The following is a 22566-nucleotide window of genomic DNA, read 5'->3' on the forward strand; positions in this document are numbered from 1 at the left end:
TTTCAAGTAATTGAAAATATTGCGGCATAGTAGCACATAAAAATAATATATAGATCTTTGATCAATGCTTAAATTATTATCAATTTTATATTAAATAAGATAGAATTTGAAATACGATATTGGAAAATCCGATTCTTTAGAATTAATGACTCACATTTCACTCAAATCGTTAACTTAATTTTCATATACAAATATATAACATAGAATATTTTTACCGTGTGTCAAAATTGTTCTTCTCTGGATATTCGTCTAGCTTGTAAACGAATGCAACGCGGACAATCAGTTTTATTAAAGCTTTGCTTACATTCGTTATGAAAACATGCACCACACAATTCACACCTACTAACTTTTAACAATTCCCATGGAAATATAATGTCTTTAGAGCAACATAGTTCACATACAAATCCTCTAGCTTGGCATAACTGAAACGAATAAAATCCACTTTTATTAGAGGAAACAAATGTACAACATAACTTTAGAACATTACCTCACAACCTACAATGTGCATATTGCAAACTTGAACTAATTCTTGTAATCTAATTGGCAGAATACCATATTTAATATGCATCAGATCCTGAATGGAATACACATGAGGTTCGTTTAATATGTAACTTGGTTCCTTTTTCAATACTTCTTGAACACTATTAGAAATAAAAATATATTTTAATATATTACAGTTCAGAAATTGGAAATAATGATTAAACAGTATACCTTGTTGCAAATCTACACGTAAGTAAGAAGTCTTTAAAGAAATATAATTGTATACGCAATAATCTCGTTCTATCTAATTGTTTGATGCGCCTGTATAATGATGAATTTAAATCGTTTATTTGAAATAATGGATCTAATGTCATTTGATCCAATAGTCTGTATGAAAAGTTCGATACAGAATATCTGCATGAAAAAAACATTAAATAAGTATGATAATTTATGAAAATTCATAAATTACGTATGTCTTTATTAAATTTGTATACCTATTGAAATCCCATTTAGATAAAATCTTTCCTGGTATTAGTGCCACTTGATTAGTATGGCATCCGGTACAGAAATATCTACCTAAATATTCGCAGTAACGGAATTTGTTTGCATATTTTACTGCAACTTTCATTCCACATCCTGCACACCTGTAATTCTGTTTAGCTATAAGAGTTCGCCGCCTAAAGATACAAACATGAAATTAAATTATGGAATTATTGGTGATGCTTACTAAAATTGTAAACTTACACTGGAGGAGGATGTGGTGTGAAAATAATTTGAGGTCTCGGTGGAGCCCATTCTGTGGTTCCGCGCAGTGGAATTGATTGGGAATTTTCTGCTTCGTCTGGACTGATTGGCCAACTTTTGGGTAGTGGTAACAGTCTTTGCGGTGCATCTTTCTCTGAGACAAGCCACTGTAATTCGCTCGCTCTTGGTAATTGTTTCTCACTAAACCTACTGAGAAGCGATAGAGCTACACCTTCCGCAGACATGCTGCTGTCAGTTAATGTTGACTCTGTTCCATGTAGAGGAGATGTTTGATACAAATCTGCATCCGAATATAATGATGCCATAGATATTGAAATCCCAGCATTTTTAAGCTTTACTGCATTTCTTTCATCGTCTACTTCTAGATCTTCTATATCATCGGTAGAAATATTCTCGGATGGAGTATCAGATGAAGTTGACAACGGACTAATACTTTGATCAGTGGTTGTTGTATCAGTTTTTCCATCACTAAGCAAGTCACGATTCCATGTTCTTCCTTTACACCGTTCTTCTTGCCGTTGACGGCGTCTCAATCGTATTCTTTGTTTTAAGCTATTTATCTCTTCATCACTTTCTTCGGCTGCTTCTTCCATAAGACGCCACTGTTTGTTGCATTTTACTTGTTCAATGGCGGCTATCATAGCCTCAGAAACACTAAAATGTGCATTCTCTCTGTCTAATTCGGCATTAGTTCGGGAAAATTGTGCAGATGCTAAAAAGCTTGTTAAACTTTGACCCTCCGCTGGTCGTGGAAAATATCCTATTGCCATAGGTTGTACACTACTCCCTCCATCTTCCATGAAACTTTTCTTTGGTGTTCTTATGTCTTTCTGACCCTCGATTTCTAAATTCCATGGACCAGTAAATTCAGGCGCTGATCCAGGTAAAAATGAAGCTCTTCTTCTTGGCTTTTCAGATATATTTATTTCTGCGGAATCTGTATTATCTTTGTTTGCGTCAATTTTATTTGATTTAGTAAATGGAATACAATATTCTTTTACCGTGTTTACCGATTTGTCTTCACTATTTAATGCATCAGACTCTTCACTAGATTTTTTAGTAGCATAACTTTCTTTCAGCTTAACTTTATTTTTTATTTTTCTTATTGGAGTTCTTGGCTTTACAAGTAATTTATTATCCATAACCATGGGTGTAGACTGTTTTAATTCAGCATAGTTTACATCAATTATTTTTGATAATTCAACAGTTGCAGTCTGTGAATCATTACTTCTATATGAGCTTGTATTTGCAGTAACTGATGAAGATGTAGGAAAACTTGTTTGTGGAGTTTTAGAATTTTTTGTCAATTCTGAAAGACTATTCCATGTTTTTAAAGGTATATCATTTATATCTTTGGTATCTAATATTGCAGTTTCATTTTTTTCATTTTGCTGATTAGCTTTGTTATCTGATGCTAGTTTTAATGATTCTAATTGACATTTTTCAATATGTATAGCTTTGTCTCTTGCTACACTAAAATTTGTGATTGGAAAATTTATTGGATATGATGAAGATCTACGGTGTCTATTTGGACTTGCCTTTGGAGAAATCCAAGATGGTAAAAACTAAAAGTGTAAATGTTCAGATGATCAATATATAAAATATAAACAGATGAAAATGTAATTTAAAATATATTACTTACTAAAGATGGATCAATTTCTGTGAGCAATGTAAGCTGATTTCTTTCAACTGCTCTTAAACACAAAAGTGTGGCCTCAGATAAATTTTCTTGACATAGAAATGCCCATGGTTCAAAACAGGAAAGTAAATGTTCCTTGTCAGATAAAAGCCAAGAAAGCTTATGTGACAAAGAATGGCTTTCTAAGCTATAAGATAAGATAAGATCTATTAAATTATATTATATAAATTTATAAATTATATGATTTACTTCTATAATTACCTTTTATACAACCATAACATATCTTTCTGTGATATTATTCGAGTTGGCAAATTTGAAAAGTAATCTTGAGATTCTGTGGGAACAGGTGATATTGCTAGAGAAGGTTGTAGCCAATTTAATCCTTGTATAAAAATCCAACAATCTGGTTCTCCCTTATAATAAATTTTATTATTTTCCACTTTTTCTTACTTCCAACATTATCAAAATAATATTATTCCACAATATGTTATGTAAATAAAAATACTTATTATATACAATTATAAAATTGCCATTGTAATATGAAATAAATTATAAACGAACAAAGAAAAATAAGGAGACGAACGCTATCTTACATTTTGATTAAATATTCGACAGCCATGTTTGAATATCCGCTCCATTACATTGTGAAGACGATTTAGGCCACCATAAACATTCCACACATTTAAAACACCATCGACTAACAAACCTTCTACAGTAGTTCGAAGGCTTTGTAGGAGTTGCCATTGCTCTTTAATATGGGCGTCGTCGGACATACCGACAATCGAATATTACTTTTCTACTTCAATTAACAAATTACTTATTGTTACGTAGTAAAATATTTCTGGAGAGAAATTAACAATCTGCCGAACATTATCTATTATACAACGTTAACTTATGCTATCGCAGATGTTCATCGAACTTCCTATTACTGTATTGAGATTCTTGAATTTCATGTTACATCATTATAAGGGATTTTATTACCCGTACGCCATCATTTAACGTACATGGAACCACATAACTATTTTCTTACATAATTCTAATGTAAGAAAATATGTAATATACATTAGATAGTGTACTGCATTAACGTCAAGTAACACACATGACATTTGTTATTAGGTTATAAATTATGTGAACTGTAACACAGCAAAGACTGGACATGCTTTTGTTTTCGAAGGATCATAATTTAAAGGGTCTCAGACACCCCCAGATGAGATTTTTTTCGTTGCACAGAGAGAGTCACCGGGGTCCCTGACACCCCAAGATGATAGGTCGGTACGCAGAATCACCGGGGTCCCTGCCACCCCACGATGATATTAGGTCAGTGCTCAGAGGTAGTCAGCGGGGTCCCTCACACCCCAAGATGATATCAGGTCGGTATAACCCCTGTGGCTCGGGGGGCTTAGAATACGGCTACGGTATTTCCTGCCTGTCGTAAGAGGCGACTAAAAAGGGGATGTAAATACATATTTTTTTTTTTTTTTTTTTTTAACGTGGTGGAAATCTTCAGAAAGACACCTCCAGCCCCCCTGGGGAGGGGCCGGAGGTAGTGTGGGATTTTTACCCACTAAAACCACCACGGTGGCCTGCACTAGGGCGTTAGGGAGGGTCCTTTGACCCTTCGCCATGTACCAAACTCCGCCGACATCGGGGGCCACACCCGATGCCAGCACTCCTCTGGCCGCGTGCAGTGAAGACCGGGGCCCCAGCCCCAAAACCCTACGAAATTCCTTTACATCCCTCGTTCCGTTACATCTCTGCATCCCTTACATCCCTGCATCTTTCTATCCCTACATTCCTTACACCTCTTCATCCCTTAAATCCCTACATTCTTATCATCTCTTAAATTCCTACATTATTATCATCCCTACATTCTTTGCATCCTTACACTCTTTTCATCCCTACGCTCTTTTCATCCCTACATTCCTTACATCTCTGTATCCCTTATAATAAATATATTATAAAGACTGCTTCGAGTGAAGGTAAGTAAAGGTAAGTACAGGTGAGTTAGTTCCCCTTTTCGGCACCAGAGGACGCTGATTCGATGTCGAATCAGCGCCCCCTGGTTTCTGAAAAAGGAACTAAATCAAGCAGAAATTTTGGCCCTCTAGCGGCAAAAATGCGAACTAAAATCTCGACCTCGAATCAGCGCCCTCTGGTTTTTGAAAAAGGAACTAAATCAAGTAGAAATTTTGGCCCTCTAGCGGCAAAAATGCGAACTAAAATCTCGACCTCGAATCAGCGCCCTCTGGTTTTTGAAAAAGGAACTAAATCAAGTAGAAATTTTGGCCCTCTAGCGGCAAAAATGTGAACTAAAATCTCGACCTCGAATCAGCGCCCTCTGGTTTTTGAAAAAGGAACTAAATCAAGCAGAGATTTTGGCCCTCTAGCGGCAAAAATGTGAACTAAAATTTCGATGTCGAATCAGCGCCCTCTGGTGGCAATAAAAGGAACTAAATTTGTATAAAATTGCAAGCCTTATAGCCGCCAAAACTTCAACTCAATTTCAAGGAGGTACTGGGATGTATGGAATGCAGGAATATAAGTGAAACAAGGATGTGAAGGATACAGGCATGTAAGGGATGCAGGGATATAAGGGATGTTGGGATATAAAGAAGGCAGGAATATGAGGAATGCAGAGATGTATGGGATGTAGAGATGTGAGGAATGCAGGGATGTAAGGGATGAAGAGATGTAAGGAATGTCGGGATGTAAGGGATAAAGAGATGTAAGGAATGTAGGGATATAAGGGATGAAGCGATGTAAGGAATGTAGGGATGGAAATGATGTATGGATGGAAAGAATGTAGGGATGAAGAGAATGTAGGGATGAAAAGAATATATGGCTGAAGAGAATGTAGGACTGAAGAAAATGTAGGGTTGAAGAGAATGTAGGGATAAAAAGAATGTAGGGATGAAGAGAATGTATGGATGAAAAGAATGCAGAGATGTAAGGGATGCAGAGATCGTTTGTGATTTACAAATATATCATTTTCATTGTTTGTGAGTAAATAATTTCTTAATCATCTACAAGTTCGTTTTATAATCAATTACAAACGATTTACAAACGAAATACACTAAGAAAAATTAAAAATAATCATATTTTATTATTCCTTCCGGCGAGTTTCATGTAGGGCGTTAGGTCAGCAGGGGTCGGTACAGTCCTAACCAAGAATCGTTGAATAGTAGAAGCTTACCTCGTGCTATTCTGTTTCTCGGTACTGCAGTATTCGGGTTAGATTCTTGGTTATGACTGTACCGACCCCTGCTGACCTGACGTTCAGTCGTCGGTGCTGGGCGGGTTGCAGGTTTCAGGCGCTTTCACTCGAATTTTTAAACGTTAATTACTGGAAAACAAAGCCGCAAACGCTATTTCGTTATTCTTGATTTTCGTCTTATTTTGATCTCTAGAATCACCCCTTAACATTTAGCCCACCTGTTGTCGAACACCCTGTATACTTCCCTACTTACAACAATTTTGCCAGTCATTTTGTGGCGCACTCTACGATTTAGAATGATGGTTTCTGCAACTACATTGGCGCTGAAGCACGCTGAAGTATAGATATTAATGACAAGGAATTCCTACGGCTATAGAGTGTATAATTGTTATGATTTAAATTTTAAGCTTTTCACTTCATCTTGTAAGTAAATGGCAGTATAATATTCTAGAAATTACTGTTTATAAGTCGTCATAAATAGTGAATGCAACAATGACGCTCACAAATAAGGTAAGTAAGGATATAACCTATGTAGTATTGGTTCTTATTCTCTTTCATATTATAGATGGAAATAGATGAAAAAATTTCGAAGGGAGAAGGTTTTAAACCATATTACATTACTAAAATCGAAGAGCTGCAGTTAATTGTGGCTGAGAAAAGTCAAAATTTAAGGAGATTACAAGCACAGCGTAATGAGCTTAATGCAAAAGGTATGTTATTCTCTAGTTATATTTTTCAATTATTAATTTTGTGCCTTTTCAGTACGTATGTTGCGTGAAGAATTACAACTTCTCCAAGAACAAGGTTCATATGTTGGAGAAGTTGTTAAACCAATGGATAAAAAGAAAGTTCTAGTGAAAGTACATCCTGAAGGAAAATTTGTAGTGGATATAGATAAAAACATTGATATTAATGATGTAACACCAAATTCAAGAGTGGCATTACGCAATGAAAGTTATACTTTACACAAAATTTTGCCAAATAAAGTTGATCCACTTGTTTCACTCATGATGGTAGAGAAAGTTCCAGATTCTACATATGAAATGGTTGGTGGATTAGATAAACAAATTAAGGAAATCAAGGAAGTTATAGAATTACCTGTTAAACATCCTGAATTATTTGATGCTCTTGGAATTGCTCAACCCAAAGGAGTACTCTTATATGGGCCACCAGGTAACTAAATGAAGATATATTTATTTTTCGGATCAGGGAATACTACTACAATAGTGTTTAATTTAAAATTTGTGATTAGGTACTGGGAAAACTTTACTAGCAAGAGCAGTAGCTCATCATACAGAATGTACTTTTATTCGGGTATCTGGTTCTGAATTGGTACAGAAGTTCATTGGTGAAGGTTCGCGTATGGTTCGTGAACTTTTTGTAATGGCAAGAGAACATGCTCCCTCTATAATATTTATGGATGAAATAGATTCAATTGGAAGTTCTCGTATTGAATCCGGATCTGGAGGCGATAGTGAAGTATGTATTTTAAAATGGGAATGTTTTATAATACCTTACTGTAACATAATTGTTACCAGGTTCAACGAACTATGCTTGAATTGCTCAACCAGTTGGATGGTTTTGAAGCCACAAAGAATATAAAAGTTATTATGGCAACCAACAGAATTGATATATTAGATCCTGCTTTATTGAGACCTGGACGTATAGATCGTAAAATTGAATTTCCACCTCCAAATGAAGCAGCACGTCTTGACATTTTGAAAATTCACTCGAGAAAAATGAATCTAACCCGAGGTATAAACTTAAGAAAAATTGCCGAACTTATGCCTGGTGCATCAGGAGCAGAAGTCAAGGTATTTAATGTAATTTTTATAAACATAGTAATATTCCCGGAAAATTATAGTTATTTAATTGTTTTCTTCCTTTTTAGGGTGTATGTACAGAAGCTGGTATGTATGCTCTCAGAGAACGTCGTGTTCACGTTACTCAGGAAGATTTTGAAATGGCCGTCGCCAAGGTGATGCAAAAAGATTCAGAAAAAAATATGTCAATCAAGAAATTGTGGAAGTAATTGATCACTGTTTCCATACTGTTTTGCATCTTTTGTAAAACCGTTTGTGAATAATATATAATCTTAATTGAAATGTATACAAAATAAAAAATATAATTACAATGAAAAACTGTTCTTCATATATATCTGTTTTTCCCTTCACTTTTACAATGTCCGCCTGTAGCGTCAGCGACGCCTGGTGCTTGTCTGTTGTATTTAATTAAACTACATAACTTTCTGGTAAAAGGTATAATTGTATGAATGAATAATTCAACATGGGAAAAAAAGGAAAAATTGGAAAACAGAGAAAAGATAAATATTATCAGTTAGCAAAGGAAACTGGTAAATATTACTTGAAGTTTGATTTTGTTACTTGTTATATGTAAATAAAATATTGAATAGGTTATGTTTTACAGGTTATAGATCGCGTGCTGCTTTCAAGTTAATTCAATTGAATCGAAAATTTGAATTTTTACAAAAATCTCGAGTATGCATAGATCTATGTGCTGCTCCTGGCGGGTGGATGCAGGTCGCCCGTCAAAATATGCCCGTATCTTCTATAGTAGTTGGTGTAGATTTATTTCCCATAAAGCCCATTCCAGGATGCATCAGTTTAGTAGAAGATATTACTACAGATAAATGCCGTGTAGCGATATCTCGTGAATTAAAAACATGGAAAGCTGATGTTGTATTGCATGATGGAGCTCCAAACATTGGTAAAAATTGGCTCCATGATGCGTATCAACAAGTTACTTTAACTTTAGGTGCCTTAAAAATGGCAACATACTTTTTAAGACCTGGTGGGTGGTTTGTTACAAAACTTTTTCGATCAAGAGATTATCAACCATTACTTTGGGTGCTAAAACAGTTGTTTAGAAAGGTATTTAAATTATTCAATACTACAACATTATCTGTACTATATTAGTAGATTAAATGTACATTTTTTAATAGGTAAATGCAACCAAACCTCAAGCATCACGTTTAGAATCTGCTGAAATTTTTGTTGTTTGTCAATATTATATTGCTCCAGATAAACTAGATCCTAAATTTTTAGATCCAAAATATGTATTCTCTGAATTAGACATAGAACCTACAAATAAACTAAATGTATATAATCCAGTTAAAACAAAGCATGCAGCAGAGGGTTATCAAGAAAATGATTACACCTTGTATCATACATTATCTGTTAAAGATTTTATAGCTCATGAAAATGCTGTAGAAGCATTGCAAACAGTTTCTGCAATTATTTTTGATGATGAAAAAATAGGAAATCATGTGTTAACAACTAATGAAATTAAGGAGTGTTGTAAAGATATTAAGGTATTAAATAAAAAAGATTTAAGACGTTTGCTGAAATGGTGGAAAGCAATGAAAGAATCTTTAAAAGAAGAATTAGAACCAGAAGATAAGGAAAAAGACGCGACTGAAACAACAGAAGCGCCACCTAAGACTCAAGAAGAATTGGAAGATTTAGAAGATGAAGAAATTACGAAACAGATCGAAGAACTTAGAGCAGAAACAGATAGAGAGTTGAAACGAAAAAAGAAGAAAGTGAATAAAGAGAGACAGAAACTAAATGTACGACTCAATTTAAAAATGGTTCATAAAGGAAATGAAGGTCCTATATTAGAAGGAGATGATATGTTTACTTTGAAAGAAATTAAGACAAAGCAACACTTAGAAAATGTACTAGATCAGCATCCTGATGTTGTAGCGGAAAGTGATGCAGAGTCAGATGAAGGTCGAAACAAACCCAAAAAAATCAAATATAAGAAAGATGAAGGACAGTTAGACAGTTCAGGACTATATTATAAGACAGAAGATAGTGAACCAGAAAGTTCAAATGATGAATCAGATAATGAATCAGATGCTGATAAATCAAGCTTAGGTATTTACTATAGATATATATATATATATAATTTTTTGTTTAAATAACAAAATTCCGTATCGTTATATTATCTGTTTTTAGGTTTGGAAGAATCCGAAGATGAAGATGCGAGTAGAGTTCGAAAAAAGAAAGTAAGATTTGACGACGATCCAGAGAATCCTTTAATAACTGATTTAGATCATAGAGATAAAAAGACTAAAAGAATCCACAAAGCAGAATTATGGTTTGAAAAGGACATATTTAAGAATTTAGAAGATGAAAAGGATGAGGATTTAGAATTGGATAAAATGGTTGAAGAGTACAAAAAGAAAGGTGGTCGTATAATAGGAGATAATTCTGCAGAGAATAATAGAGAAAATAAAACATTGGAAAACAGTCATGACAACGATGATGATCAAGGGGACTCAGATTCCGATTATGATGTGGAAGAGATGATGGCTAAAGACAAAAACAATATGCAAAATGGAATTAATAGTAAAAATAGTTCTGCAACAAGTGAGTACACAATTGCATAATAAATCATGAATATATATTAAAGTAATTAATCGATCCATCTTTATTCTCAGCTGTGAAATCGGTAAAGAGGAAACGTTTATCTGAGAACGATTTAGCATTGGGCTCGTTATTAATTCAAAGTAAAAAAACTCGAAGGGATTTAATAGATTCAGCATGGAACAGATATGTATTTAACGATGAGAAACTGCCAGATTGGTTTGTACTAGACGAAGAGAAACACATGAAGAAAGAAGCACCGGTACCGAAAGAACTTGTTGATGAATACAAAAAACGAGTTGAGGATTTGAATGCCAGACCAATTAAAAAGGTATTAGAAGTAAAAGCAAGGAAGAAACGAAGAGCAATGCGTAAATTAGAAAAAGCAAAGAAGAAAATGGAACAGATAATGGACAACACAGAGATGAACGATAGAGAAAAGGCGAAACAAATACAAGCGTACGTATAACGTGGTTTGATGAAAGGATAATAACCTTAACATTATTTATACTTATATCCGTTCATTGATATATGTTTTCAGATTATATAAGAAAGCCCATAAAGAGCCAAAGAAAGATGTTACTTACGTGGTAATGAAGAAGCATATGGCACAGAAGAAAGTAGCCAGACCGGCTGGAGTTAAAGGACGTTACAAGTTGGTTGATCCTAGAATGAAAAAAGACTTACGTGCGGCAAAAGCAAAAGAGAAAACTAAAGGACGTGGAAAGAAAAATCGTGCCGGCAGACCACCTCGAGGAAAGGCAAAAGCTCATAAAGCAAAAAAATAAAAAACAATTTCTTTTTTATGTGAAATATAAAATAAATGTGTACATAAGAATGTATTGTGCGTATAAATTACGCAAAAGTTGAAATAAAACTTTTTGTACATACCTAAATTATTAAAATTATTTTCCTATATTATAATCCTATTTTATTAAAAACTATTCTACGTTTAAACTAGTGTTTGAAAAAACGCTGCATTGAACCTTCCTCTTTCGAATGAGCCCTTATTCAGCCTCAAGTATTCTCATATAAGGACGAAAAATGTAATTTCCCAAACCCCTTTTTAGGCCCATTTTTGCCGATAATGTCACCTCGCTGCATTATCCGTGTCTACCCCCTTAACGTAGCCTGATCGACACGAAGTTACCTCGACATTGATTTGAATTGAGAATGGTTTTGGAGTAACTAGGAGAAAGAATGAAGGTAAGTACGGAAACTTTTGCTGAAGTTCAATACGGTACTACGATTCATAAAGTAATATATGTAGTGTGAGGGTAAACGATATAGATAAATACCACCTACCTGTCCAGCTACGTGAAACCTTCTACCCATGATCGATTTGAACATTATATCACTCTTTGCCCCGCTTCTTCGCTTCAACCGTTAACGGCATACTTCCCAAGTGTATTCCTTGCACCGAACATTCTGATGCAATCATGGGCTGCGTAGCGTCGGGACGCTGCGGTCGATGTCAAGGACAAGGCCGATGGCATTTAGAAAGATCGTTTTACGTCGACATCGTTGCAATGAAAGTTGCGTCGACGGAACTTTTTTTTGGCTCGTTGCCAAAACTCGCATCATCTTCTTCCGGCTTCATCATTGGCGCGATATCTAGAAGCATATAGAGATATTGATGCGGTGAATGTTCCTTTGTATTCCATAACCCTTTCTCTACCGTCGATTTAGTTGTCCTTTGAAAAGGCACTGTTACCTGAACATCTCTTAATTGGTAGCAAATTCCACGATGATGTAATTATACACACGTAACCAGTCGATGTCAAGAACACGTGTAGGGCATACAGATAGGACGAAGATATGATAGGACGAAATTAAGTTTCCCTGGTAACGAAGGATAGCAATGAGAAATCTGCATAGGTATCTGAAACAAACATTAATTTACAATGTTAAAACGAAGTTGTGTATAATGCATATTTCACAATGTAATCGGTTTAAGTTTAAAGGACACACCGCTAGATCTTAGACATAGTAACATCCACTTTGTTCTAATTTACTTATCGCGAGCCAAGTTTGCATTCGGCGCCAAACACTTGTAGGTGCTTTAACGATGCACATAAATCTTACAGTGCATTGGCGCCAATCTCGGTGAACCTTCGGGAAAGGAAACTTCTATGCTTTGATTCTTATTTATATAATTACTGCAATTTGAATTAACTTTTAAAAGATGATAATATCGCTTTTGTTTTACCCTTTTTCTTTTAGATGTATAGTTAAGGATCCCTCGACGCACGTTACTCGGTCAAGTTTCCTGGCTTAGGATCCTTTATGAAAGGTTGTCAATGTGTCGGTACATATATCTTTACGCGGTTGGCGCTTACGTCAAGGGCGACCTCGACTTTCCACCGTCTCTAATCTGTACGAGAATCGTTCGCGAGACAAGCATTCCATTTCTATTGTACGATGTTAGGTATATGTAAGCTTTAATCCTTTTACAACTATGTTGAAGGCTACTTTTCACGAGTCTTGAATAATAACAATGGTAATAATGGTAATCTTTGGTAGTTGATACTATAAGATGATTCGTGGCATGATGACCTGATAGGGTGGAAATCTCGATGGACCTTTGTTCCAATGGCAAATACCATTTAATTATTTAAATAACAAAAGTATTTAAAATCGATGTTGCAAAAATGTAAGTTAATAGATTGCTATAATTAGTTGAGTGATACAGTTACTGTTTATTTCTGTATTCAGATATGTATTTCATTTTGGCTCTGGGAATAGAAATTTTCACACATTTCACCGATAAAATATAGTTTCTAGCAATTATACCTACCTACGCGTTTGTCCTAGTGAAAAGTTGCACATTGAAATCTTCTCCTTGTTGCAACCTTTATTGTTATTTCTGCTTGCAGCCTTGAACCACAAAACCAGAAGCCAGAAATCGAACGAATCACAACACGGTGATTGATAGTAAAAGTAACCCACGCGAGCATAGAAACAGAAATAAACCAGATAGATAGAGGGTGAGCGAGGTGGAAATATAGAAAATGGAATAAAAGGGTGGGAGGTAGATGTAGCGAGACAAGGGCTGACGTGCGGTAATTGAGAATCGTTAACGTGTCCTCGAGGGAGATCGAGCGGCTGGATTTTGTTAGCTTCTCTCTTACTCTCCACCGTCGTTACCATCAGCTCGTCTCCCTCTTCTCGTCTCGGTTTCCTAGCCACGGTACTAGTGACCTTCAACCGTTCAGGAGTGGATGGACCTCGTTGGCCAGCGGGCCGAGGTATAAGGTCAAGGTTGTTGTTGTCGTCGATGTGCATGGGATATGCGACCTCCGGATGCATCGAGCGAGATGCGTGCGCAGCCGGCACATGCGCCTTGTCAAGCAACTTGTCGTACGTCGCAGCATGTCGCGCAAGTCATTGCCAAGGTCTTCGCTGGTCACGGGCAAACCGTTATAAGTAGCGATGGCTACGAGCCGAAACATGATTTTCAATCTATGTAAACAATCGATAATCGATGCAATTTATCGGTACTCTACAATCGATATGAACTTTGTATGCCATTAGAATATTTTAAACGCCGCGACGCGGTAAATTGTTGTAGATGTTAATGAATTATGTATGAATTTAATGAATAATTACTATTCAGTTTGATGTAATTAACGTTTACAGGAAATACATAAAAAAAATTGGTAATACGTAAAAATGATGCTTCATAAGAATGTAAACGTTAATAAATGTAGACGTAGATCCGTGTTGCATCGTATGTTATCATTAAAGGGAAAGGATTAACGTTTACACAAAGTTTTTAATTGCACTAGGTAGTGCAATCTCGTTTCTGACGTAACCTACTTGTATTCTTACTATAGAACGTATTTCCTAATGTATTCATCGTGTTATCACCTGTCTGGGAAATTTGCATAAATCATAAATAAATTCTTCTAGCCTTTTATCGTAAAATATAATGGAAGATAGTATCTAAATGTTGAAACTTCACATTATTTAAGTAATAAATTATTTAAGGTGAACAGACTTTCTTTATAGTCCATGTTTGTGTGTTTTTTTTTTAAATTGCAGAAAGATGGACTCATAAAAGGAGGTAAAGCGCGCATCGCGGCGCCTGCGTCACGACACCCGACGTACATCCATGGCCAAGGTCTTCCCCGGTCACGGGCAACCCGTTATACATTGCTGGGAGCCGACACTTGCTCGAGGTCGCCCACAACTACCTTATTCTTTCCAAGGCTCAAGAAAGGTTGATCTTCAAACAGATTCACCTAGTGCCTTATAGAAAATATATAATATTTATAGCGACAAGCATTGGTTGTGTATTTCAATGATGCTACATTAAACTGAAATATTTAAAAGACAACAGTTTTACTTATTCAATTTGTTGCCTGAACATTGGTTTATGATTGGGATTGAAAAATAATTTTGGAAATAGTTGCTAAGAATGTTACACTCAATTGCAGTTGTTCAAGAAACTTTCTTGACCCCAATCGCCAAGTTTCAACACGATTAGTATTTAACGTTATTAATGAGATCCAACAACTTGTACCTGTTGGAAATTGAGTCGAGGTCAGGTCGTTATTTAAGGTTAAAGAATTGCTCGTTCCAAGGTAGCTTTTCTCTGGCTTATTGTCTTTAATAGAAAACTAGTTTATCTTCAATAACGGTGATGCAAAGTTCTATACATAGTAGCATGGTTCGTTGATAAATGTATTTATGTCTGAAGAGATATTAAAGTGGACCATATATGAAATCTGTTATTGTAGCATTTTGGCGTAACTTTTCGCTCTTACACCATGTGTTGCAACCTTCCGAAACGTTTCACGTAGGTGGTTCTTTAATTAATCGAACATCGTGCTGTTTAAGGCTCAATCTTAGCATAATGTATAAGTCAGAATAGGCCTGGTAATCTAAAAGTAAATTCTCCGTTGAGTTATTAAATTTCCGGTTATTTTCTGCTCTGCCTGGAACGTATTACCGGTATCTATCCTTTTCTCGTGATAGAAAGGGGGTTGGGAGTTGATGTCGAGCATCCGGGGTGGCAAGTTCAAGGTAGCTACGTTCGGGCACATCCGGGCATGTCCGGGCATGCTAACCCAAATACGATTACGGTTTCAGGACAGTGGAGAGTCGAGACAACAAACTCGAAATTCAATCGGCATTTGGTCAGACTAATGGAACAAGGACCTGAACCAATTCCTCTCTTCAAGGATTATCCTTCGCGAACCTGCACCTTCCTTTATTCCTCACCTCTTAGAAGGTTTAAGTACAGTATTATCTGTACCGTTTAATTTTGTGGAAAACTCGAGTGTTTTCGCAACGAGTGGTTCGATGAAATTTATTCGTACACTTTGACCCTACTATATTTATAGTAGATATATTCTTTTTATAATGCTCTTCGAGAGATCTTGTTTTTCGCATTTGATGCAATGCTCTCGGAACCTACTTAAAGTTATCTTTACGGCGAGAATAAACAGTTGATTTAACTTCTAGTCAAACTTTTAAGCTTGGTCTCCTGATTAATTGCATTCATGCAATTGCATCACATCCGCGGAAGAACAATAATACGTAGCAGTCGTTTTACGTCGATTACCTTGAACATCATCGAGTCCTCGAGTATTGTTGGATACAATTTCAGTTTGTTACACGTCGTTACTGTTGATAGTAATATTAGGCATTTTTAACAACACGTTAGTTTTAGGAAATAATGAATTTGGTTTACTCTATGGCAAGGGTTAAAAATAGTTCACCTTTTAAATAAAAGTAGTTAACCTAACGACATTGTTAATCTTAATTTTTCGAAGATTGTATAACGATGATTCCCAGTGCGCCACAAGTTTCCCAGCGTCGTCATCGCGCTTAGTCACGAGGATTATCGCCTCGTAATAATGTCACCAGGACGTTTCATTACGAAACGCCCACCTAACACGCGACACTGGGAACCAAGCTAACCAAACGAGAAAATATTCTTGTTTATCTTCCTTCCTTGAACATTTCACCGGTATCTGCGTGGCAGGTGCATTATCACCGATGTCATCACCGACACGTAACAATAATTAGTGGTTCTGGCTGTTAGCGATTACGCGTTGTAATTGCAACAAACGCTTCGCATTTCGAGCGTTTTTCTAATCCACGTGAATACGTAATAATATCGCGTCATGATTTTACAACATAATCGCTTGCATAAACGAATCACGTGTACGTTTTAATAATCGAAAAAAGCAACTTTATATTTCCCAAGGTTGAAAAAGTTGAATCTCTAATGTTATGTTAATTTCAGTGATTATCGGTGAAGAGGTTCGATAACAAGTTTCCCTGATACTTTACAAAGACAATTTTTCATTTTTAAAGTAGCTAAAGTTTTTGCTGCAAGGTTCTCTTCAAAGGACAAGTTTGGTCCAGGGATTTTCTGGGTGGAAGTTACTTAGCTCGCCCACCTTCCGATCGTACAACCTTTCCGTTAACGTTTTTTCAAAGCTGGAAAATCCATTTGCCCTCTTTTCCTATTTTCCGCGTGGGATGTGCATTCAAGCGGGATACCCTTGAACTTCATCTGCCGCCTTCCTTCTTCCCCTCTTCGTCTCTCTCACTCTCTCTTCTTATGTGTTCCATCTGTTTTTCTCTTCAACAGATATCAAGCTTCTCTATCACTCTCGCATATTTTTTATAAACAATCTTTTTAACTTTTCTCTTCTCTCTCTCTCTCTCTTGCTCTCTTATCTTTTTATCAGCGTTCCTCGCTCTCTGTTCTCCTCCCTGTTTTTTATTCTCTTGCTCTCGTATGATCCACTGACGTCACGGCTATCGACCCGAAATCCCGTGGGCTGGCTGTTTCTATACTTGCACGTGGCATGTTCGCACGTGTACGTTCCCTCCGATACACGTTATTCCGTTTATACAGTGTACACACGTACATACGCGTGGAGGCGATTTGCGTTAATTGAACCTCCGTTTTATCAGAGAGATTCCGCGGTGTTATCGTGCCGCGGTGGATTCGTTTATTGCTAATGCACTCTGTGATCCATTGGGAAGTTATGGTTCTTTGCAAGCAAAATATTACGTCCATGGTACTTGTATAATGTCCTATTCGAAATAAGATTACCCTTGGAAAGATTAAAGGGGTAGATGGATCGTCCATCGTTTAGAAAATATTAAAAATATTTTATTTGTCTTATTTGAAAAATTTCCGAAACATTATTTATCCTTGCTTATGTCTTCAAAATTAATCATTCGTTTATCTAATCTTGACTAGGTTTAATTAGAGGTGGTTCATTAAGAAGTATCTCCTTTCTTCGCTACGAGCATAATGTACTACACTACAATGTAAAACATTGCATAATGTACTTCTACTTCTACAAGACGTCACATCCTCATGACCTGTGTATAGTGTGGCCAGATAATATATGTCAATGTGAACTTGTGTACGTCAGATCGAGACAGGTCAAGGATAGGATTGTACGGGTGAGAATTTACGATGGAAAATCACAATCACGATGGCGGAAAAGAGGAGTTCTTCGGAAAAATTGGGTAAGTAATTGCAGGTAAGTTCTTCTACTACTGACAGTAACACTTGATCTTAAGATCAGTGGTGTATAATAAGAAGGAAACGTATGATAATTAGGTAAGTATTTTTCCAACCATACGATACAAGTTTTCCCTGTTTCGCGAGAATTATCCTGGTCATAGGAAATTTCAAGTTCAATTAACAGATGAAGCATGCTAGTTCACGGTATCGTTAATAGACCATCATTACAGTAAAGTTTGCTTTCGTTTGCCGGTATTTCTTAAGTTTGCAATATCCTAAAGTGTCGTAAAACAGCGAAGAACCCTCTGACAAACATTTACGACCTCGACTTTCCTCTCATAATCGACTACACCTGAAACTGGGAAAACATCGTGTCATCCTCTTTTGACTGTCCGAAATTTACGAGCCCTCCTGGACCGTTATGCCTTGAATACTCGCAAACTTTGGCCCTGAAATGTCGTAATGGATTTTGAGGGGTCGAAGGATAACTCGTCGTGATTTGTGACCCCAGTTACGACGTATTTTTTCCTCAAGAGAAACACTACCAGGCAGAAATACGTTTTTTTCTTCGGAAAAGGAGACCTTGAATCTCCTCTTGTCGCTTGAAATTTATTTCAGCAAAGAAGAAACTCTTCAGACGAAACGAAACGAATCTTCTATCAATTCTCGCGTTGTTAATATTTGAAAATTTCATTTTGAAATCGTAATATTTTGACAAAAATATAGAAAATTGTTGTGGGAAATCGAAATAGGTACCTCAGTTTGGGTTTCATCAAAGGTCAGACAGTTATTTAGTCAGTTATTAATAACCAGCATGGTCAGATTTTGCTGTGTCACATCGAGGTATATGGTCGAACCGGAAATAGTTTTGCTTTTCGAACGAGTCGAGGCTGTTTGGGCCAATGGTTTACAATTGAAAGAAATCCAAAACTGAACGTGTCTATTATTAAAAATGACTAGGAAATTCGATCGTGTTCTCTTGCTTCTCGTAATCTTAATTTTAGTTCCTCGTCAACGAGAAGGGGGATGAATTAGACATTGGAAGATCTTTTGAAGTTAGCCAAATTCTGGTCGCTTGTATTTCAAATTTCCTTCGGTCTCGTTTCAATTTTTATTAAAAGAAGTATCTAATATTTGGTAAAATCAGCTACTGGATATAATAGACACTCGAGAAAGTATTCCTCCTAATTTTCTTGAAGTCCTACACATTGATAGCCGATGAAAAATGGGTGTCGTATCATTCCAGTTACCAAAGTCGCTTCGATTTCCGTGTTCATGTCGCGGTTATTGTTAGAACAACGAAGTTACGTGCTCGTTTATACAAGTGGTTGATATACTGGCTGTAAGAACGGCTGTATACGTGTGTAAAACAGAGGCCAAAGTGCATCTATGCCCGTGATTTCAGGCTAAAAACGGAGCCAAGGATATCTGGACGATAAGCAGGGCTAGCGTAATTCATAGCCAATAATGTGCTTGTGTTCTTCGTTGAACAAGGACCGTCGTCAATTCTAAAATTGTTCTTCCAATTTGTTCGTTGATTTTGCATGATTGCGATAACAACGCCATTTCGACGGTCTCAGGAACAGTCAACCATAAATTAGCCCAACAGGCTCAATTAAAACCCACGACGAAACTCAATCTTTCATTAAACATCTTCAAAAATATTCTTTCCCTCTATTTATCTCAAAGAAGTCTCAATCGTTATTACTTTGTTAGAAGGTGAACTTACTTAACGAAGCTTCTTTAACCTTAGCTTTAACCATTTTACCATTTGAATTACCTTGGTCGAGGCAAGGGTCGGCCAAGGTAATCTCGATGATTCGTCAAGGATCATCTTCATCCTAGAGAAAGCGAGACTTTCTAGAGATGTTTACGAAAGTCATAAGGCTCCAAGGGCGACTGCTCGAAACCGAGTTTTCACCGCATGGAACGTTCTTCAACAGTTGTTTGCGGTTTCTTACCTAAAATTTCGAGATGGATGCACACGCTGAGAAGGCAGCACGAGAAGTTTCCATGCTCCTTGGAAACACATTTGTCCGGAGGTAAAAGCCGGCTTTGAATTTCAGGACCCGTTATTTTCTTCTCGGCCAAGTTTGTTCAATAGTGTTGTTCTTTTCCAACGCGTCTTTCTAATTATGGTAGAATCTATGAATGTAAATTAAATTATTCGTTTGAATTCGTTTAAATTATCTTCTCAATAACATGGTATATTGTCAAAAGAACTGAGAGTGAAATGTTGATGTGAAATGTGAAAAGCTCGTAAACGCCATTGAAATTATACAGGATGTTAAAAAATACCCTGAAGACCTCTACAACGCTGGATAGATCACAAAAAATCGAAGTGAAAAGTTCTGTAGCATTTTTCGATGGGATCAGTAGTTTAGCCACATTTCGTTGTTGAAAATTGAAAAATTGATCCATCAGTGCGCAGCTTGAGTGGCAAGACTAGCCTCCTCTGCCGCCGACGGGCCGCGCAGCTGAGCGTCGCGCTTACGCATGCGCCGCTGAACGTTGCGCTTGCGCATGCGCAGCTGAGCGTTGCGCTTACGCATGCGCCGTTGAGCGTAGCACTTACGCATGCGCTGAGAGTCTACTGGAGACGAAATTAATTATTTAAATAATTCAAACGTTGTTTGCTATTGTAGAGATAGTAATTTTATGGTTTTTTGGATATGTTCGATATATGTTCGATGTAGAGCTCTTCAGGGTATTTTTTAACACCCTGTATATGGCCTGGAGAACGGATCCTCGAAGGGTCTATGATTTTCCCTCCGCAATAATCATATTTCGTAGCGTCAGTCACGCGTTTGGAAATTCGACCATTTCACGTTCGAAGAACGGTCTTAGTAATTGGATGAAATACAATTTGTCAGGTACCCGTAGCTATAAATCACGTTCGGTAGTAAAAACGACCGATTCTTTTCACTTTCGTTGAGACGAGCGAGAAATGTGTGTCAGGAGGTCATCGGGACATTGGCCGTGTTCCACTTTCCAGCCCCCTTTCCCTTTTCGAGAGCGAACATTACTGTGTTCGCGTTTCAGAAAGGGAACCAACACAGACAGAAGAATAACACCTTTTCATTTCCTACTTTTACCCCACGAGTTTCGCAATTCGTTTCTTCTACACTGTCTAAAATTCAATTAGAAACTAAATTCGCAACTTTTCGATAATTTCATCGCGATGTTCGAAATGTTGACATATTCATAAACAAAGATTCCTAATAATAGAAAAATGTGACAAAAGGTGCACAATTAAAATCAAAGATAGTGATCCTAACGTGTACCTGAAATACGACTCATTCGAGCGACAATAAACGTCACATAAACGAAGCGGTCATTAATATCCGTCCACCCTTTCCCACCGCTAATCCTTCTTTTTCCTCGCGTCGTAATATAAACTCATTGAAATGGTGCAACGTCGTTAAACAAGCTCGCGATATAAAGGCGGGTATTGTCACACTTTCCATCGTAATCGTTTCATCGGCTACCGGCAAGATTTATTTTTCCGTTGAAATCACTGAAACAGCGTAAATGTAGGAGGTGTGTCGTTTATGGTATCGTTTGGAGAACCGTAGCGTCGAGGGTGGACGAGTTATGTACAGGGTGTTCAAAAAAATGCATTTACCATGAAAATAATAAATCTCTGTAAATTACAGTTCACTTACAGTTTTTATAAATGAAATCGATGTCTGATTCTGGAAAACCAGTTACCTCGATTGATTAATTAATCATTGATTACTGACCTGATTTCACTCAGATATAATCTTGAATCATTAATCAGATTAAGTTTTGCTCAACTCAACCTCTAGGTTCTTGAAAATTTCACTTAATTTTTTTTTTGTTCAACACCCTGTGTACTTGTAAGTGTATACGAGAATATATATATTTATATACGCGTAATGGAGTAGCTATTAATATTAGTCCGCCTTCTGGAAATAATTTCTCTCGGTGCAGCAGTACGTGCAGCGTTATGCAATATCGTTTTACGAGCCCCTAATGACACCGTTAAACGAATGCCATTCTAACGGCGGGTGTTATCGTTCTTTGCAGACATCGTAAATACAGGTCGCGGATGGACAGGAGTCGTGTGTAATCGGTTAGTCGTTAATATCAGTCCACCTACCCGATATCATTTCAACGCTTACCGCCGCCGCACTTATCCCGGAAATGGCTTTCACTTTCTCCCCCACCGGGTGGTAGTCAGGTAACTTTCACTAACGAGGGCCTCCGCGAAACGGCTCGTGCTAGCACCTACGTTTATTGTGGATCGGTTAAAAAACGAGAGGAAGAAAGAACCGGGTTTCTGGGTCGTTCAAGAGACAAAGAATTCTCTCGTTTTCTTTACCCGACGACCTCGTGTTCCTATTTCCGAACACGACCGTTTCTTTCTAACCGAAATTCTCTCAGCACAGACAAAATCTTACAGCCCATTTTCTAGTCTTATCCTGACGCGTTGACTTTGGCTTGTAAAATAGGAATAAACTTGCTCTCACTACCGGACACTGGCAATTATGGCCGGCAATCGAGGACTTTCGTGTCAATAATCGTAAATGCATAAAGCCGTAAACGGCGGGCA

General features: G+C 37.0%; 4 protein-coding genes and 1 long non-coding RNA gene across 20 annotated transcripts in view; 2 read left to right on the forward strand and 3 right to left on the reverse strand.

Annotated features, from left to right (window-relative positions):
* Nucleotides 1–24: 24 nt before the first annotated feature.
* LOC114872420 (run domain Beclin-1-interacting and cysteine-rich domain-containing protein) lies at nucleotides 25–4104 on the reverse strand. 3 transcript variants are annotated; one of them, XM_046288020.1, is made up of 8 exons: nucleotides 3478–4104; nucleotides 3146–3297; nucleotides 2888–3071; nucleotides 1225–2810; nucleotides 975–1157; nucleotides 712–894; nucleotides 500–641; nucleotides 25–422 (listed from the first exon to the last, which is right to left on the reverse strand). In XM_046288020.1, the coding sequence occupies exons 1-8, from the start codon at nucleotides 3655–3657 to the stop codon at nucleotides 222–224; spliced, it is 2811 nt and encodes a 936-aa protein (XP_046143976.1). In that variant the 5' UTR covers nucleotides 3658–4104; the 3' UTR covers nucleotides 25–221. The 3 variants fall into 3 exon arrangements, with proteins under 3 accessions (XP_046143976.1, XP_029035411.1, XP_029035412.1); XM_029179578.2 differs by having other exon boundaries at nucleotides 488–641; nucleotides 3478–4103; XM_029179579.2 differs by having other exon boundaries at nucleotides 488–641; nucleotides 3146–3333; nucleotides 3478–3565.
* Nucleotides 4105–6401: 2297 nt separating this feature from the next.
* LOC114872406 (26S proteasome regulatory subunit 8) lies at nucleotides 6402–8244 on the forward strand. Its single transcript, XM_029179558.2, has 6 exons — nucleotides 6402–6608; nucleotides 6664–6808; nucleotides 6861–7271; nucleotides 7351–7577; nucleotides 7637–7912; nucleotides 7990–8244. Exons 1-6 carry the CDS (start codon nucleotides 6591–6593, stop codon nucleotides 8128–8130), a joined length of 1218 nt encoding a protein of 405 aa, XP_029035391.1. The 5' UTR covers nucleotides 6402–6590; the 3' UTR covers nucleotides 8131–8244.
* Nucleotides 8245–8295: 51 nt separating this feature from the next.
* On the forward strand, nucleotides 8296–11385 carry LOC114872405 (pre-rRNA 2'-O-ribose RNA methyltransferase FTSJ3). The gene is made up of 6 exons (XM_029179557.2): nucleotides 8296–8451; nucleotides 8526–8989; nucleotides 9061–9997; nucleotides 10079–10492; nucleotides 10564–10948; nucleotides 11031–11385. Exons 1-6 carry the CDS (start codon nucleotides 8385–8387, stop codon nucleotides 11275–11277), a joined length of 2514 nt encoding a protein of 837 aa, XP_029035390.2. The 5' UTR covers nucleotides 8296–8384; the 3' UTR covers nucleotides 11278–11385.
* Nucleotides 8882–11539, reverse strand: LOC123988301. The gene is made up of 4 exons (XR_006829875.1): nucleotides 11381–11539; nucleotides 11077–11155; nucleotides 9049–9199; nucleotides 8882–8968 (listed from the first exon to the last, which is right to left on the reverse strand). It is a non-coding gene; the product is annotated as an uncharacterized LOC123988301 (long non-coding RNA).
* A 295-nt stretch (nucleotides 11540–11834) lies between these two features.
* Nucleotides 11835–22566, reverse strand: part of LOC114872407 — a 55160-nt gene continuing 44428 nt past the window's right edge. For 6 of the 14 annotated variants that reach the window (XM_046287748.1, XM_046287749.1, XM_046287751.1 and 3 more), the window contains 2 exons: nucleotides 12256–12371; nucleotides 11835–12103 (listed from right to left, as the gene is read on the reverse strand). In XM_046287748.1, coding sequence (XP_046143704.1) covers nucleotides 12000–12103; nucleotides 12256–12371 — 220 coding nt within the window. In that variant the 3' untranslated portion in view covers nucleotides 11835–11999. Of the gene's footprint in view, nucleotides 12104–12203; nucleotides 12372–12460; nucleotides 12488–12698; nucleotides 12971–13286; nucleotides 14363–19951; nucleotides 20136–20288; nucleotides 20394–21274; nucleotides 21304–22566 lie in introns of those variants that run through there. The other 8 variants (XM_046287756.1, XM_046287755.1, XM_046287754.1 and 5 more) reach the window with 8 other exon arrangements.

This window comes from Osmia bicornis, chromosome 11 (genome assembly GCF_907164935.1).
Source record: "Osmia bicornis bicornis chromosome 11, iOsmBic2.1, whole genome shotgun sequence".
Taxonomy (NCBI): domain Eukaryota; kingdom Metazoa; phylum Arthropoda; class Insecta; order Hymenoptera; family Megachilidae; genus Osmia; species Osmia bicornis.

Bases quoted from the DNA above. Each gene is read 5' to 3' on its own strand.
- LOC114872420 (XM_029179578.2), bottom strand. From the start codon at position 3,657: ATGTCCGACGACGCCCATATTAAAGAGCAATGGCAACTCCTACAAAGC. The intron at 1,158-1,224 runs GTAAGTTTACAA...TTGTATCTTTAG, and splicing joins ACACCACATCCTCCTCCAGT to GCGGCGAACTCTTATAGCTA. The intron at 895-974 runs GTATACAAATTT...TTTTTCATGCAG, and splicing joins TCTAAATGGGATTTCAATAG to ATATTCTGTATCGAACTTTT.
- LOC114872406 (XM_029179558.2), top strand. The intron at 6,809-6,860 runs GTATGTTATTCT...GTGCCTTTTCAG, and splicing joins TAATGAGCTTAATGCAAAAG to TACGTATGTTGCGTGAAGAA. The intron at 7,578-7,636 runs GTATGTATTTTA...AATTGTTACCAG, and splicing joins GATCTGGAGGCGATAGTGAA to GTTCAACGAACTATGCTTGA.
- LOC114872405 (XM_029179557.2), top strand. From the start codon at position 8,385: ATGGGAAAAAAAGGAAAAATTGGAAAACAGAGAAAAGATAAATATTAT. The intron at 10,493-10,563 runs GTGAGTACACAA...CTTTATTCTCAG, and splicing joins TAAAAATAGTTCTGCAACAA to CTGTGAAATCGGTAAAGAGG. The intron at 10,949-11,030 runs GTACGTATAACG...ATATGTTTTCAG, and splicing joins AAGGCGAAACAAATACAAGC to ATTATATAAGAAAGCCCATA.